Source organism: Bubalus bubalis, chromosome 4, assembly GCF_019923935.1.
Source record: "Bubalus bubalis isolate 160015118507 breed Murrah chromosome 4, NDDB_SH_1, whole genome shotgun sequence".
NCBI classification, from domain to species: domain Eukaryota; kingdom Metazoa; phylum Chordata; class Mammalia; order Artiodactyla; family Bovidae; genus Bubalus; species Bubalus bubalis.
In genome coordinates, this window is record NC_059160.1 from 161743756 (window position 1) to 161762712 (window position 18957).

General features: G+C 42.7%; 1 protein-coding gene across 1 annotated transcript in view; it reads right to left on the reverse strand.

Annotated features, from left to right (window-relative positions):
- The window catches only part of FRMPD2 (FERM and PDZ domain containing 2), a 63500-nt gene that overhangs the window by 20714 nt on the left and 23829 nt on the right, over positions 1-18957 (reverse strand). Inside the window, exons 12-15 of the mRNA XM_025284893.2 lie at positions 18686-18841; positions 13721-13906; positions 6786-6933; positions 2589-2799 (exon numbers count right to left, since the gene is read on the reverse strand). Of these exons, the coding sequence (XP_025140678.2) occupies positions 2589-2799; positions 6786-6933; positions 13721-13906; positions 18686-18841 (701 nt within the window). The remainder of the gene's footprint in view (positions 1-2588; positions 2800-6785; positions 6934-13720; positions 13907-18685; positions 18842-18957) is intronic.

Sequence of the window (18957 nt, forward strand, 5' to 3'; positions counted from 1 at the left end):
CTGGAATCAAGATTGCCAGGAGAAGTATCAATAACCTCAGATATGCAGATGACACCATCCTTACAGCAGAAAGTGAAGAAAAACTAAAGAGCCTCTTGATGAAAGTGAAAAAGGAGAGTGAAAAAGTAGGCTTAAAGCACAACATTCAGAAAACGAAGATCATGGCATCCAGTCCTATCAGTTCATAGCAAATAGATGGAGAAACGGTGGAAACAGTGTCAGACTTTATTTTTGGGGGCTCCAAAATCATTGCAAATGGTGACTGCAGCCATGAAATTAAAAGACACTTACTCCTTGGAAGGAAAGTTATGACCAACCTAGACAGCATATTAAAAATCAGAGACATTACTTTGTCAACAAAGGTTCGTCTAGTCAAGGCTATGGTTTTTCCAGTGGTCATGTATGGATGTAAGAGTTGGACTATAAAGAAAGCTGAGCATCGAAGAATTGATGCTTTTGAACTGTGGTGTTGGAGAAGACTCTTGAGAGTCCCTTGGACTGCAAGGAGATCCAACCAGTCCATCCTAAAGGAAATCAATCCTGGGTGTTCATTGGAAGGACTGATGTTGAAGCTGAAACTCCAATACTTTGGCCACCTCATGCAAAGAGCTGACTCATCTGAAAAGACCCTGATGCTTGGAAAGATTGAAGGCAGGAGAAGAAGGGGACGACAGAGGATGAGATGGTTGAATGGCGTCACTGACTCAATGGACATGAGTTTGGGTAAACTTCGGGAGTTGGTGATGGACAGGGAGGCCTGGCGTGCTGCATTTCATGGGGTCACAAAGAGTCGAACACGACTGAGCAACTGAACTGACTGACTGACTGATGTGAGTCATTAAGGGTTGTGAAAACCTGGCATTCATAAACTAAAAGTAGAGGAGATTACTGAGGACTCTGATTCAGCTTTCGATTGAGAAGGCCAGCTGCCATGCAATGTTGCCAGTCCCCTCATGGGCATGTCCACTAGTGAGAGAGTCAGTTCCTAGGCAGGTTGATAAGGAGTCTAGGGGTCCCCAAGGAGAGAGGGGTCTGGAATTCTCAAGGAGGAAGAAAAGACAAACTTTTTTTCTTTCTCCACATTCCTTAGGATTATATAACAATAATGTATCCTGCCTGAGGACAGTCTCTGGATTAAACCTTCTGGCTAATTCTGTTATCTTAAAATGTAAATTATGGGAGGTCTTTACAACCTCCAGACATTCTTTGGATTATATAACTTCATTGTTAACACTAGCAAGCGGGTACTCTTTCTGCCCCCTTCTGATGCCTATGTCAGAAGCTTTCTCTATCTCCTTTATACTTTAATAAAACTTTATTACACAAAAGCTCTGAGCAATCAAGCCTAGTCTCTGGCCCCAGATTGAATTCTTCTCCTCCAGGGGCCAAGAATCCCAGTGTATTCACGTGATTCAACAACAACCTTTCACTAGCAGGTCACTGGAAGGGTATCTTGCAGTCAAAGCATTCTCAGATGGCCTCAAGTCAGTCATGGCTTCTTTGAGCTTTTAATCTATCAGATGAGCTGAGCTCACCGTCCCAGTCATCCCCAGCAGCGGGCTGGGCATGTAAATAACACAGTCTTGGAGGCGTCAGACCAGTTCAGATGAGTACCATCAAGAGGAGAAGAATCAGCCAGCCAAGCCCTGCCTTAAATTTGTAACCCAGAAAAGTGTGAAATAGAATAACACAATGCTTGTTATTTTAAGCCACTGTGCTTTGGAGTTGTTCGTTACACAGTAATAGATAGTTTGGCTTCATCATTACTGACTGGGTTTGCAGTATATGGTGATGCATATTTGCATCAACAGATTGGGAGCCATAATTTTCTATGAATTGCTTTAAGATATAATATATGCATCACAATCCAAATCAACCACCCTTTCCTCTTGCTGAAACAGATGTATAACTCATTCCAAAGAACAGCTCCTGTAACATCTTCATTGCTCCTATAACATCACATGCTGCCTGTGAATCTGTGGTATTTTTATTGCACCATGTTAGTGCAATCCAGCTGATAGGCTATTTTAAAATTTATGGATCATTGTGTTATACTGTAGAGTTATGTTGATAAGCTCATTATTTTGCAAATTAAATCACAAGTGATTCATCAACAAAGAAAGCAGCGGTAGTGTAGCAGTTAGGAGTGCAGATTCCGGGGCCAGTTGTGTGTGTTCAAGTCCCCAAATGGGAGAAAATAGAAACTACTTTGTAGGGTTGTGAAGGCTAAAGTCTTTGATGGGTACAGTGTTTAGAACAGTACCTGGTTCATGACAAACCCGAAAAGGCTACTACAACTTGTTTATTTTGTCCTCATCAATTTCGTATCATCACCTAGCTCTTTCTCCGCCAAAAGATAGAGCAGCATAGCAGGGGGACACGAGATATCGGCCTTAGAGTATTTAGCATAGATTTGGCCCACAGACAGCCTTCGGGAAATCTCTGTGGAATTAATTGGTAATTACCCAATGAACGCGTACTTCCCTGAGACATCTGACCTCCTTTAAACAAGGTCTTCACGTAGGGATTGCTCCAGAGCACCAAGTACACGGCGGTTCAGGCCCAGAGAGCAGACGTGTCAAACCCACCTGCCTCTGAGTCCTTGGGCCCTTGTCCCCTTGCTGGTGTCCATGGTGAAGTTATCCAGTGACCTGCGCAGCAGGCCCCCCGCGGCATCCTCCAGCCCGGGTATGAACAGCGCATTTTCTGAGCACGACAGTCTCTGAATCCAAGTGAGTTGGTTGGACTGGGCCAGGTGTGCAAGACTCAGACTGGCCATTTGCACACACTTATCGAAGTCTGAAATGTGGCAGAAACAGATAAACATAAATACCCACAAGAATGATGCTGGTTCCATCACTCTCATGGCAGCAACACATCACAGGCCCCAGGTGCTGTCCTGGCTTTACTTTGTCTGCAGGGAGGGACCTATTTTTCCTCATGCTGGCTCTTGGAGCTGCTGTGATGAGCCCTGAGAATGCCAAGTCTGCCTAGTTAGCACTCACTAAGGAAAGAAAACTCAGACACACAGGTAGGAAGAGACGGGATGCCCTCCCTGCCCCGGCAGCTGAAGGACTTTGAGGCACAGTTCACGGCAGCGTCACAGCGCCAGCAGAGCCTTGTGTAAAATTAACTGCCTCCACCCGTTCTGCTCGCTGCCTTTACAAACCATTCTCCAAACGTTAACAAATAGGTCTGCAGATTACCTGAGCTCCCAAGATTCCTCTCTGCACTGTGGAACATAATCTTTCATCTCTACACAGCTTAGTTTCCTTACTACTAAGATTTAAGATCCGATTTCCTGAAATATGAATAGATCAGATGTGTTGTCTTCCAGTTTTAACAACGCCCTCCCTCCCTTCTTACAGAAAGAGGTAACAAATGATTTTGATGAAATCCCTAACGTGAGCCCAGGAATGTGAGTGACTCTCACCACTTCATTCGTAAGAAACTGGATTTGACAGATAGATTCCTTAACTTAACTAGAATTTATACAAAGCCCAGTTTGTAATTTGAAAAAAGAAAATGATGACTATGTTCTGACTATCAACCAATGGCACGACCCTGTTACGACCCAGAAGAAAAGAATGCTCAGCACGTGGCCCCGGTGTGGCTCCAGCCGTGTGTGAGCGTGTGCCTGCACGCATATCTAAAGCAGTGAGGTGCCTTCAGGGAGAGCTTGTCCGTGGGCATTTATTTCCTCTGGTGGACAATCCCCCTGATGCACAAGGGCCCGGTTCATTGTCAGTACTGCACCCACCGAAAAAGGCAGCTCTTTTTTTTTTTTTGGCCTCGCAACATGGCATGTGGGATCTTAATTCCCTGACCAGGGATCAATCTTGCACCACCTGCAGGAATCTTAACCACTGGACTGCCAGAGAAGTCCCAATGTAGCCTTTAAAAAATATTTTGGGGGAACATTCTGTGTCTAGGAGGCATTCAGTACCATCATTCACGTACAGTAGGCAAGGGAGATGGAGAAGGAAATGGCAACCCACCCCAGTATTCTTGCCTGGGAAGTCCCATGGGCAGATGGGGTGCAAAAGAGTCAGACACGACTTAGCGACTGAACAACAACAGGCAAGGAAGAAAAGAAGACTAAACGCAATTTGAATATGATATAGCAGCAATGATAGTAATATCCACACTAGCAGCCTACCCATCCTGTGTGCTTATCACATGCCAGGCACAGTGGTAAGCATGTTATCTGTATTGTCTCATTTAATCCTCACAAGAACCCTGTGGGTTAGATATTATTATACCCACTTTATAGATGAGGAAAAGTGAGTCTAAGAGAGAGTTGACAATTTGCTCAAGGTCCCCAGGGCTTGTAGGTGGTAGAGCAAGACTCACTCAGCTGACTTTACAGCCCATACCAGAAAATGGATGTACCGAGGACGTGGAGATAAAAACAGCACGGGAGATTCATCTGAGGCGTGTCCAGCCCCCTCTGATTGCCAAGGTCTAAGGGGAGAGTGACCGTAGCCTTAATTATGGTGGATGTTTAATACTCACAGGGAGACACTGTAGAGAAAGAAAGTGATGACAGGGATTCAGCTCAAAAAGGTTTTGTGGATTTCAAAGAACCCTATGTACAGAGGTTGGCGGTACAGGAAGAAGAGGTGTGCCCAAGAGAGGAAGGCTCCAGAAGGTAGCAGAGGAGTACACGAAGGGCCTGGATTCCCAGCAGAGTTCTGTCCCCAGCAGAAGATGGAGAGCATTGGTGCACCAGAGAGGAAGCCACAAGGAAATGGAGAAGGGAACTAGGGCAGGACGGCAGCTGGTCACTGCAGGTCTGTGGAGTCTGACAGCCACAAGCTTGTGGAAGGGCCACAGGTACCCCTGAAGCTTTCGGCCATCTGTCTGAAAGGACGAGAAAAGGCCTGTGGTCCCCCTCTGCGATGCTGACAGATTCTCTCTGATTTAACCCTGAATTTATGCACTTGTAGAGGCTCGGTGATTTTTCTCTCGCCCCAGGGACTCAAATATAACTATTAAGTAATATGCTTGTTGAGACAATTCACAGAAGAATGACTAAGAAACATTTGGAAAATGTCCAACTTCCCAACAGTCAAAGAAATGCCAAGTGAAACAACACCAAGGAATCATCTCTCCCCATAAATGAGCAAAGATAAACATGAAGCTATCTCTTCCAGCAAAGATGCAATGAAACAGGCACAGTGATACTGGGCATGGGAATGGTGCTCAGAAAACCCGCAGAAGCCCTAAAAGTGCCCCTGCCTTTGTATCCCAGATTTAAATGAAATCTAGCTTAAAGAAATAATACAAGATACAAAAAAGTTTTTCTTCCACTGATGTTTGCTGCAATATTATTTATGATATTGGAAACTGAAAACCAAATATAAAATCAAAATAGAGGCACAATTAATTAAATGATTGTATTTCCACACCAATTATCCATCCATTCATTCAAAAAACGTGTGTTAATATCAACCATCTCACTTGATACACCTCTGTTTCATGTTGGAACAGTAAAGGCGGGGACCCTCTCCCTACCCTCTGGGAACTCCCAGCTCACTGAAAAGTGGAGGCAGACACATCCACAAATCCAAGGGGCTGAATACCACACGTGAGAAGGTGGAGCCTGCATGAAAGAAGAAGCAGTCAGCTCCATCTGGGAAGGGAGCACAGAGGCAGTTAACTGGCAAGGACTGCAAGGAGCGGATTGTCCTTGAACTTATTCTTGGAGAATCAGACTTATCTTGGTTGTCTGAGCCTGGAAGAGCATGGCAAGTAGAGGCCATGCAAATATTAGATTCCCCAAAATTCCTATTATGATCAAATCTGTAGTTTGAGAAAACAGTGTATTATGAGCAAGACAGGCTTAAAAGGACTAATTTTGCTAGTAAGCCCATGGAGTCTTTATAAATATTTTATGTTCATTGATATCAGGCAATAAAATAGATACGGATGATGTCTCACACTTTATTTTAGCAATAGGAGGTAAAACGTAATTTACATTCATTATTTCTAGCTCCCTGGAAACATCATAGAAATGCTAGTCTGTGACTTCAAAGACATATTTATATATTTGTTTGGTTTTGCTGAAAATAATAGGCCACTTTTATTTTCTGTATTTGGTTCTGCATCTGAATGCTCAACAATTTTGTTTCCTATTTGACCCCCAACCCCGGGATGCCAGGACCCAGTGATGCAGCTCCCCTGTGAATTGACTGGTGCCGAACAAAACCCCTTGGCATGCTGCAGTCTATGGGGTCACAGAGAGTCGGACACGACTGAGCGACTGAACAACAAACAAAACCCCCACAAGCAAGAGCTGCCGTAACGAGTCACGTGGAGCCATGAACATCCGACATTCATTCTAGATGAGTGAGAACAGCACGGCCTGTCCTGTTGGGGCACAGCACGAACCTGCTGGATGGGCAGTTGCTCAGTTGAGGACACCGAGGCCCAGAAGGGCAAGTGAGTGTTCAAAGTCACGCAGCTAGTAACTGGCATAGCTCTGAGTCTGCTGGACTCCAGGGTCCACATTCCAAGCCTGGGGTTCATCTGCGTCCAGATCACCTGGGTTCTTTTACAAGGGCAGATTCTGATTTGGGGGCCTGAGACTCTGCCTTCCTAGCTGGCTCCCAGGTGATGCACACACAGAGACCACTCTGGGAATACGAATGGTGAAAGCACTACATTATATTGCTCCCTTTTATAAATGAATAGGAAATAATGGTGAGAGCTCAACAGTAAACATGATACACCCAGCCTTCAAGCCCAGCTAGCTTTAGGTTGAGAACGCAGTGTGTACTCACCACTCATAACTCCAGGAGAACTCATCTGAGCATTAAAGCCATGCTGGGCGCAGCACAGGCCCAGCAGATATTTACAGGTCTTGACTGAATCAGTGACAAATGTGTGCTTTTTCCCAGTGATGCTGCTTGTGATGATGAACTTCTTTCGCTGCGGGGAACAAACGCGGACTTTAGTACATTGACCATTCTCACCCATCTATCGAAGCACAACTATCCAGAAAATAACCAAATGCAGGAACTGTCAGTTGGATACCAATGTAGGCATCCAGAAGGGTATGGCAGATGTTGTCTGCCTATGGCCCAATATTTTTTCTTAGTTTAAATACAATCCCTCTTTCTTTTCCCCTTCATTCATAAATCAAATGTTTCTTTATTGAGCAATTGCTATCTGCCAAGGACTGTGCTAGGTGAAAAGAATATGAAATGAGTTCAGTACAGGCATTTCGCTCAGCAAGAAGTGAATATAATTTCCACGTGCATTGGGAAAGGCCATTAAATATACTTATAGTTTGCATTGTCCAAACTCTCGGACTTGGAAAGCAAAATCTCAGCTAGCAGGTTTATAGAAAAGATAAAATCACATCAGTAATCTCATGTTTTCATGCTGTTATGTGCCAGGTTCTGTTCTAAATCCTCTCTGTGTCTTAATTCATTTCATCCTAGAAGCTACAGAATGAGAGCAGTCCCATCATTATCCTTACTCTACAGATGAGGAAGCAGACAGAGACTCCTCAGAATGCAGCAGGAACTGAGGTCATATCACCAAGAAACACTTCCTCAACATTTATACCTTCAAGGCCCATGCACAAAGGGATGATTTTTGTACTGCTCACTGAGATAAACTGGAGAGGAATATCTATATGGGGTTATCTATATGGAGCTTCCATGAAAAGATCCTTAAATGTTTGCAATATATAACTCTAATAAGAACAATGAAATATACAGTAATAGAAATGCTATTAAATACAAATTTATATATAACTTCCAAATAAAATCTCTATTCTAGATATTTCATAAGAACCTTGAGCTTGCTCCTATAAAGATAACTTTATAAGTACAGGTTTTATGCTTGAAAGGGCATTCTGAAACTCCTGAACTCCTTTAAGGCTGCTGCTGCTGCTGCTGCTAAGCCGCTTCAGTCATGTCCGACTCTGTGCGACCCCAGAGACGGCAGCCCACCAGGCTCCCCCGTCCCTGGGATTCTCCAGGCCAGAACACTGGAGTGGGTTGCCATTTCCTTCTCCAATGCATGAAAGTGAAACGTGAAAATGAAGTCACTCAGTCGTGTCCGACTCTTCGCGACCCCATGGACTGCAGCCCACCAGGCTCCTCCATCCATGGGATTTTCCAGGCAAGAGTACTGGAGTGGGGTGCCATTGCCTTCTCCGTCTTTAAGGCTAATCCCTTTTAATTTTTGATAATTGCCATTCCCAAGAACCTCCATCCACGCAATCAAATATGAACAGAGGGTGACAAGTGTTCATGCTTCCCCTTTAAAAACGCTTTTTTACCATTAACCTAATTTCAGATACTTTAAGCATTCTCTAGATATCCTTTACTTTTATTAACAAATTAATGTTGAATCTATACTAATGTGAATGGATTTTGAATTCAAGTGAATTATACCTAGTATTTTTTATTTAATGCATTTTCTCAAACATTAATAGATGCTATCTAACTATTCTTACTAATTTTTTCCTCAGTATTCAAATTATAATGTCTAAACTCCACTGGCTGATCATTTTATCCACACTTTTCCAAAGTTGAATATGTGCTTAGAATCCCATCTACTTTGTCAATATGCATTGACATGCTTATATACAGTCATGACAATTTTATATTAAATTCACTCAGGTATTAAAAATCTTAGATAAGTCATTTTCTAAAATTGAATAATTCTTCTTTAACAAATCTAAAAAAAGAGAACTGTTCACACGGGCACACATATATACCACATCTTTCTTTCAGACCATAAACACTTGCCAAACTATCGTACTTTTGGACCCCAGTGCCCGAAGGTATTAAACACCCCAGAGAGTAGAATTGCTATCTCATTTCTTGGCATGAAGCTGAAAATAGTCTTGACTGTAGTGGTTTACATTTTTTTTTTCCCACTTTGATAACATCGTTTAATGGGAAATCCATATCTTCAAGCCAACTTTCACACAAGCAAACTGCTCTATGAATAAGATGATGTGTAACTTGAATCTCAGGGTTTTCAGCACAAACACCAAAAGTGTATTTACATCTGTGTTGTTACAGAATAAAAATACTTGGTGTTTCTGTAACATCATGTTTGTTTCAAAGCATGTTTTATCATTTCAAATATTTCTTCCCTGGTAATTTTATTGTTCTTCCTTTGCAGGCTCATTTATTTGTTTGGCTTGACACATCTTTGCAGGATAAGATTCTCTCAGACAGAGGCAGATGTGCCCAGCTAAGGAAGTTGAAACTCCAGACCCCTACTTGGGAAGGCCATTTCCTGGAAGGGGCCCAGCAACAGCTTCCTGTGTTTTTATAAAATGTAGAAAGAAAGATGCTTTCACCACAATAAATTAAAATCACTGACTCTTCTTTCCACTGGAACTCAGTCTTATTTTTCTCACCAGAGATAACACTGCATGATGGAGAAGCAGACCCCACTAAGGAGAAGCGGAAATGAATGGGACTGCTTTCAATGTACAGTTAATGGGATTTATTTACGTGATTTACAGTCTCTTCTGCAACAGTTTATTGCCAGCCATCCCAGAATACTCCTTCCATTGGACCAACTCACCCAAAATCTCAGCATAAAGACAGGACCAGTAATCATGTAAAATTGACCATGCCCTACAATAACCAGCCTCAGAAGTATGTGGCGTCAGCCCCAGAGAGGAATAAGATTTGAAATGCAGAGCCAGAGGCCAGTCTGCAGGAAACATTTTCAATCATCAGAAATGAAAACCTGTAATTTAATTCTCAAAAACATCGAATTAAGTGGAATTTTTATCCTATCAGGAATGTACTTTGTAATTGTACATATACTGCCTTATCAATACAGTGCACATTTTTTTCTTTTTGTTTTCTTGATGGGAATCACACAATATGAAATTTATTTGATTTTCCTGTGTTGGTAGCCTAGAAACCTGCAGTGGCGCTTCAAAGAGCAAGAATGTCTGTCGCAAAGCTGCATGTTTTATGGATCTTATCAACAATAAAAACAACTTTCAATCAGATGTGCTAGATTTCTCTTCTCTCTAGAAAATAAGATATTACAAAAGTATCATCCTACGGAAAAGTACAAAGTGTGTGCCACCAAAACTTTGAAAGAGAAAGAAAAGAATTATAGAGTTTATCCAGAAATTCATTAATAAGAATATTAACTTTTTTACTTTGGGGATTTTGCAGTAGTTGATCTTTTAAAATTCAAGAGTTGTGGTGATTAATTTTCTCATTCTACATGAGCAGTCACTTTAAAACCTTGTTTGTTTTGGAAATTTGTGTCCTTGTTTTTAGAGAGAGCCCTACAAATGCTGTATCCTCCCAGGCTTCGCGCATTTCTCTCCAGACATTTTTAACTACTATTAATATCCAAGAACAGTTATTAGCATGGGTAAGTTCATTATTTAACAATGAATGCTTTCGTGATTGAATAAGCTTTTGAATCGATGTCTCTGTCACAGGCGGGCTGCCAATGTACCTACAAATCATATTCATTGTAAAAATGGCATTTTTTTTCTATTTCCTTGGCTACCTCTCTTCAGGATGACAAAACACATGTTAGCAATTGTCTGAAGCATTCTGGCTTCCTCTAGTAATTAAGCTAATTTGAAACTAGCTTCCTAAGTTGTATCATGAACAGCTCAAGTCATTTTCTGTGTAAGATGCTGGGTTTGTGGCAAGCAGCTGGTGATGTTACTTCCCATGATGACTTTTCCATAAAAAAAGATATTTATGTTGAGGAAGAGACTGGTCATCAGAACATGGAAATCCTAATTAGTGACTGGGTGTTTTTAAGCTACAACGTTTGTTTTGTGAACCAGATGACTTTCCAGCTTTAAACAAGAAATTCTTTGTGGTCATGGGGAAAATAAATAACTGTAAAAGTTAAACCAACTTAAATATAAAATACTTCAGGGGGCTGTTAAATTTATGGTTTCAAAAATTCTAGTTTTCAAAATTACTTGGTAGGTTGTCTGCACTTCTACAAATGTTTTAAAAGAAATTACACTGAGAATTGAGAATTTTGAACAATCAAATATGAGATAGAGAAAATAGGAAGTAATAACAGTATTGAATATTCAATAATCACAACCCCACTGTGGCCTGCCAGTCTCCTCTGTCCATGAAATTCTCCAGGAAAGAAAACCGGAATGGGTAGCCATTCCCTTCTTCAGAGGATCTTCCTCACCCAGGGATCAAAGCCTGGTCTCCTGCATTGCAGGCAGATTCTTTATCATCTGAGCTGCCAAGGAAGCCCTCATTGTGAGTCAGCTGTTCACATCAGGTGGCCAAAGTATTGGAGTTTCAGCTTTAGCATCAGTCCTTCCAGTGAACATTCAGGACTGATTTCCTTTAGGATGGACTGGTTGGATCTCCTCACAGTCCAAGGGACTCTCAAGAGTCTTCTCCAACACCACAGTTCAAAAGCATCAATTCTTCAGTGCTCAGCTTTCTTTATAGTCCAACTCTCATATCCATACACAACCACTGAAAAAACCATAGCCTTGACTAGACAGACCTTTGTTGGCAAAGTAGTGCCTCTGCTTTTTAATATGCTGTCTAGGTTGGTCATAACTTTTCTTCCAAGGAGCAAGGGTCTTTTAATTTCATGGCTGCAGTCACCATCTGTAGTGATTTTGGAGCCCAAGAAATAAAGTCTGTCACTGTTTCCACTGTTTCCCCATCTATTTCCCATGAAGTGATGGGACCAGATGCCATGATCTTAGTTTTCTGAATGTTGAGCTTTAAGCCTACATTTTCATCAAGAAGCTCTTTAGTTCTTATTTGCTTTCTGCCATAAGGATGGTGTCATCTGCATAGCTGAGGTTATTGATATTTCTTCCAGCAATCTTGATTCCTGCTTGTGCTTCACCCAGTCTGACATTTCACATGATGTACTCTGCATATAAGTTAAATAAGCAGGGTGACAATATACAACTTTGATATACTACTTTCCCTATTTGGAACCAGTCTGTTGTTCCATGTCCAGTTCGAACTGTTGCTTCCTGACCTGAATACAGATTTCTCAAGAGGCAGGTAAGGTGGTCTGGTATTCCCATTTCTTTAAGAATTTTCCACAGTTTGTTGTGATCCACACAGTCAAAGAATTTGACATAGTCAATAAAGCAAAAGTAGATGTTTTTCTGGAACTCTCTTGCTTTTTTGATGATCCAGCAGAGGTTGGCAATTTGATCTCTGGTTCCTCTGCCTTTTCTAAATCCACCTTGAACATCTGGAAGTTCATGGTTCACGTTCTGTTGAAGCCTGGCTTAAAGAATTTTGAGCACTACTTTACTAGCATGTGAGATGAGTGCAATTGTGCAGTAGTTTGAGCATTCTTTGGCATTGCCTTTCTTTGGGATTGGAATGAAAACTGACCTGTGGAGGTACGGGTCAGCAGTGGCCTGCTGCAGGGGCTGTGGGTGCAGCAGACCTGGGTATGGCATAAGCCCTCTTGGAGGAGGTCACCATTAACCCACCCATAGAACCACCAGAACTTACACAGGACTGGGAAAACAGGCTCTTGGAGGGCACAAACAAAACCTTGTGTGCACCAGGACCCAGGAGAAAGGAGCGGTGACCCCACAAGAAATTAACCCAGACACAGCCATGAGTGTCCAGGACTCTCCCGCAGAGGGGTGGGGTGTCAGTGGCCCGCTTCAGGGTCGCCTGCTTCAGGCTGCACTCGGGAGGCACCGAGCGCAGCAGTGCATCATGGGACCTTTTGAAGGAGGTTGCCATCATCTTCATTACCTCCATCATCGTTTGGCCTCAGGTCAAGCAACAGGGAGGGAACACAGCCCCGCCCATCAACAGAAAATTGGATTAAAGATTTACTGAACATGGCCCCGCCCATCAGAACAAGACCCAGTTTCCCCCTCAGTCAGGCTCTCCCATCAGGAAGCTTCCATAAGCCTCTTATCCTTCTCCATCAGAGGACAGGCAGAATGAAAACCACAATCACAGAAAACTAACCAAACTTATCACATGGACCACAGCCTTGTCTAGCTCAATGAAACTATGAGCCATGCTGTGTAGGGCCACCCAAGATGGACAGGTCATTGGGGAGAATTCTGACAAAACATGGTCCACTGGCGAAGAGAAGGTCAAACTGCTTCAGTATTCTTGCCTTGAGAACCCCATGAGCAGTGTGAAAATTAATTGTAACTAAATTCAAATAAATGATGTTCAAATGTTATTTCAAAAACTGTACATTTAATAAGTATGTTGTTATTGTAATTTTTTTTTTTTAATGACTGACAAATGTTTTCACATCTGTAGTCCATGGGAGACAGGCCAGATGCCTCCCCACCATGTGTGCAAAGGGAAAATTAAAATACAAGGAAAATGTTTCAAAAGCATGCAGACTCCATTGCACCTACTTCGAACTCTCCTTCCCCATCTGCCACTCCCAACCTTGCCACTCTCAAAATCAATAGATTCCCCAAACTAAAAGAACTTCACCCAGAGGGAAGGTGGAGTCCTTTAGGCTAGTGGCTGCCTGTGGAGGTGACAGGGGCCTGGGTGGAGGATGGCAGAAGAAATGGCCTCCAGGGGACTCAAATCCCCTGGTAGACTTCTCCCAAACATGCCATAGTCAACGGAGTACAGGTTAGCTGACAGGCTGTGAGCTTAATTTCTTAGGAGAAGATCATCTGACCTATTGTTCCTTTAAAGGGGTAAGAAATCAAAGGAAAACAAAGCCGGGGTCATATCAACTGAGTGACACTCACATAAGCCAAAATCTTTTCAATTTCTCTCCACTGAAACCGTAAAGTTGCAATTCGGCTGTTGTTTCTCACTTCGTATACGATGACACCCTTGGCACAGATCCCCAGGGCCATTTCCCCTTCCGGCTGTGTCTTCTCTGGGAGAACTTGGTAAACCAGCACACCATATTCCGGGAGCTGCTGAGCGACCTAGAATGAGAACAAGGCCAGTTAAGAAGAGACAGGCACACTGGTCTAAAATAATGGATTTCAAACCATTCCATGAGAAAAAAAAAAAAAAAAAAAACCTTAACAGATGTTCTGAAAAAAAGAGTAAGATTGCCAAATAAGTTTCGGAAGCACTAAGCTAAACATATCTCCTTACTACAGCATTTCTCTGCACCTCTAATGTGATGGTGTTGTTATATTTTATTAATAGAATGAAGGAATCCTTCCCTAATGAAGTACCTTGAGACACTAGGAACACTGATATTAATTATGAAAGGGATACCAGAAAATAATAATATCCTGAACAAGGTTGTAGAACTCAGACTCTTCTGAATCATCTCACAGGGATTTCTTTTTCTAAAGCCTACTGCAGTCCTATCTGATACAACCCCTTCATTTTACAGGTGGAAAAACTGAGGCCCAGGCACAGAAAGCAGCCTTCCAAATGATCAGCAGCACTATTAAAACAAGATAACATCCTGCAGAAAAAAAGGAGCAATCACTGGCATTTCTCACCATGTGGCAGTGATTTGGTGGGGTCCCCACAGCCCAAGATCTATCTTCAGTTTTCCAGTTTAGGAGACAGAATTTTTTCAGGAACCTGAGGGTCAGTCAGAGCTGGGAACTGCATCAGGCTAACCAAAATCTTCTGAGACTGGTGTGTAAACCTAATCCAGATATTTTTTTTTATGTCTGAATGGTAATCACGTCTCTGTTCTGGTCTCTGCCATCTTCATCCTCACCTGGTAGACTCCAGTTGTTACTAGAAGACTGATGCACCCAGGCTCAAGGAAGGTGGGCTCAGAATGTGTGGATGTGTTCTCCACACATTTGAAACTCTCTCAGAAGGGTTTCAGGGGTGAGATCCGGTGCTCATCTCCACCCCACAGCAGAGGGGACAAAATCCTGCCCAATCTCTCTCATCCCCACAAAAATGAGGACAAATTATGGCTTTGGAGAGCTCCTTTCTCGGGCCCTTTTCTGTCTTTTCTCCCTGTACTGATAAGTAACCTGTGCAGATAGGTCACACTGCCTACAAAACCTACAGCCTTCTGCATGATCTTGATTACATTTCTGGAGCCAGAATCTCGCTGTTTCTTTCAACTTTGGAAAGAGCCTGACATCATCACTATCACCATCGTCGTCATCATCATCTAGAACAGTATTACTGGACATCAGTGCTGAAATATCCAACGGCCAGACTGAGCATGTACCTAAAGTACAAAGCAGGGCCAACCCAAAACAATTGCATAAATTCGTTTAAAGAATTTGATGTGATATTTCTAAAAAAAAAATTAAAGCACTAAAATAGTCATCATTAGAATAGAATCAATAGAATAATAGAATATTCGATAGAATAGAATTCTATCGAATATTCATCATCAGTAGAAGATTCTATTCATCAATAGAATAGCCTCTATTAGACTTTCTTTTATTTTTTAAATTGTTTAGTATTTATTTTAATTTTTAATTTTTTAATTATATAGAAAGGGATATGATATTGAAGTACTTGGAGCCACAAAATTTTTAAAATGGTTCAGTGCTATTCCGTAACAGAGCAGGACCCTACGGGGCTTTCCTGGGACAGACTTCGTTATCCAATCTCTTTCGCCTGTTTCTCATTTGTAGAAAACCTTTATCTTCCTAGGCCTTCCCGTCTTTGACCTATCATTGCACTTCTGGGAATCTGTCCTAAGAAAATATACCAAATGACCAAGATCAAAACCCTTTGATAAGAGTGATGTTTGGTGCAGGCTTCCAGAGTTGGGTTGAGAAAACTAGTTCCTTGCAATAAATGTTCCTAAAGGCCCCGCCTTATAGAGTACTTGGAGAAGGAAATGGCAACCCACTCCAGTATTCTTGCCTGGAGAATCCCACAGGCAGAGGAGCCTGGCTAGCTAGTTACAGCCCGTGGGGTTGCAAGAGTTGGACACGACTTAGTGACTAAACCACCACCTATAGGATCCTACCTAAAAGGTATCACCTAAAGGTAAGGGAAGCCGGTGGCTCAGAGGTAAAGACTCTGCCTGCAGTGCAGGAGACGCAAGAGATATCGGTTTGATCCCTGGGTCTGGAAGATCCCCTGGAGAAGGAAATGGCAACCCACTCCAGTATTCTTGCTCAGAAAAATCCCTTGGATGGAGGAACCTGGTCCAGAGGGTCACAAAGAATAGTACATGACTGAACAACTAAACACAAAGGTACCACCTTAAAAGGGAATATTGGGCAAGCTTTGCAAAGGATATTTACAAAGCATTTGTATTTGTCTGGGGAATGCATAGGTTATAATGCTAAGTGGGAAAAAATACAAGGTACAATCAGTATGACTTCAACAACAAAAAGAAAATATTTTAACAGCATATGGCAATCCCTAGTTATGTGGGGAAATGGCTCCATGGTTGAAGAAGTTTGGAAAACACCAAGTTAACCTTGAACAAGTTGTTCTGAGATTAATATGCTAATATAGGCGTGAATCTTGCCAGCAGCAGTACCCAAACTGGACTCTCGCCAAATCTGATGAACTAGCAGCATTAGTCATCAGTGAAGCATAGGCCAATAGGTGTCATCTGACGATGGAAAAGAGAGCCACAAGGAGCTATAATTAAATAATCCAGGAAATGTTTATTGGAGTAACTGGTCTCTGTGCTGAGTTCTGGGGATCCAAGGCCCTCTGGACATTTACAACCTAGAAGAAGGGACAAGAAATGAACAGAGATGTCTGTGATGTAGACTGTCAGCAATATATGCCAACAATGTATAAAATGTTCCTAACCTTTGATCCTGTGATTCTACTCATGAGAGTCTATCCTTAAGAAATTAAGCAGAAATGCAGCTAAAGACATATGCAGAAAAAAATATGAATCTCAGTGTTGTTTAAAATAGTCCCATATTTAAAATAATTTATGTGCCAAATAACAGGATACTGAGAAAAAATTTGGGGTACCTCATGTGTTGATTCAAAAGAAAGTTTCAATAGTGAGATGAGATTTAAAAACAGCCCACAAAACTGACTATATAATATAAATCCAATTTTAAACATAAATGCATGTACACATGTGAATGCACAGACAAAAGAGGGAAGGATGAATATATACAAATGGATTGTGCTGTCTCAATGGGGAAGAATGAAGTGAAAAGTGAATGTGCTATTCACTCAGTTGTGTCTGACTGCAACCCCATGGACTGTGCCCGACAGGCTTCTCTGTCCATGAAATTCTCCAGGCTAGTATACAGGGGTGGATACCCATTCCCTTCTCCAGAGGATCTTTGTGATCCCAGGATCCAACCCAGGTCTCCTGCACTGCAGATGGCTTCTTTACTGTCTGAGGCATGAGGGAAGCCTATTTGCGTGTGTGTGTGTGTGTATGTTAGTCGCTGAGACATGTCTGACTCTTTGCAACCCCATGGACTGTAGCCCACCAGGCTCCTCTGTCCATGGGATTATCCCAGCAAGGATACTGGAGTGGGTTGTCATTTATATATATATATATATATATATATATATATATATATATATATATATCTCACTTTGCTGTATATACTTGAAATTAATGAAGTATTGTAAATCAACTAATTTGAAAAAGATATCCCCCAAAAAAGTTTCCACATTTTTCCTTGAGTTGGTGGCTTCCTTTACAACTACTGGTCATCGTTCAATGAGAGGAAGAAGGGACACAACGAGCCAGGCACACTAAGCCAGGGCTGCGCAGAGGCCTGCAGACCCAAATCCTTGGCTTCTCTGCTGGCTCTGTGGTCCTGCACCCTCTCTCCACCAGAGGTGCGCTCATGGCTTTGAAGTCCTCACTTGTTCATTGTCAAGGGAAGGCTGCATCCACTTAGCAAGGAACCGGAACAAAGGCTGGATTAGGGAACACACTGAGCGCCTTTCTCCCGGAGCTGCTCAAATGAAACACTCAAGTGTTCATATTGTACTAAGTGCTGCAGAAAGTTCCAAGTGACTGACCAAAAAAAAGCCCTCACCTCAGTCGTTCTGCTTTCAAAAGAGTATCTCTATCAAAAGCTAGAAAACACAGAATATTTTTGTCTCAGGAGACATTGTAAAAAGAAATATAAAAGCCCTGGAGTTCCCTTTTGAAACTGCTCCCCAACTCTAGAAGCCCCACCAGGGACATCACCCTGGGGATGCTCGGGGGCCTCCTCCCACATGTCTCTCCCCCACCCCCGGCTCTATCTGCACTGGCAGAGCGGCCAGCCCCTCCCGTCCTGAAGTACAGTAACTGGTACTGTTTCTGTTCTCACTGGGCAGCTATCAGCTCTCACAGTGCTGCAAGCCTCTGGGTCCCCTTCTGTGCTCTGTGCAAAACTTAAACTCCCCAGAGGCAGAAAGCATGTCCTTCATGTCTCTGTTTTCTGTAGTGCCTGGTCCACTGCGGGTGTTAAGTTGTGAACTGAGCAAAAGCTATTCACTGGAGGCTCTGTGCACCAACATAAGAGACTTTGCTTTTGGCTCACACTCAAGTTTGTGCTTCAGATGTCAAAAATGTCTCTACAAGAAATGTAGCCTGCCCCCACTCACAGAATATTGACCGTGTGAGCTCCAAGGTTGAAGAAACGGCCTGCCATGCCCACCCTGGTCCAGTAAATCCTGCTCATTTGGGGGATCATTTCCAATGCCATCTACTTCCAAAAGTCTCGAGCCCTGTGCTTGTACCTCCCTGTGGCTCTGAGCACACCCAGCCCCAGGGAAATCTCTGGAGGGATTGCTGACTACATGCCCCCTCAAGAGTCCAAAGGCCTTACCCTCAAGAACTCCAACTCAGCATCCTCTCCCCAAAGCACGGGGCTCAGACGGTGCATCTCTGAGACTTCGACTTGGACCCGGAGAGCCGTCATCCTCTCAATGAGACTTGCGGGGATATAATCTTCAACTCGAAAATAGGCTTTGTTCTCTACCTGCTGGAAAGATGCAGAAGAAAAGGGACACAGCCAAGACAGCTTCTATAAGACTCTGAGCAGAACAGAAGCCTGTCTGCAGTCGCAACTCAGTTAGGGCCCCCGGGAAAAGATGCTCT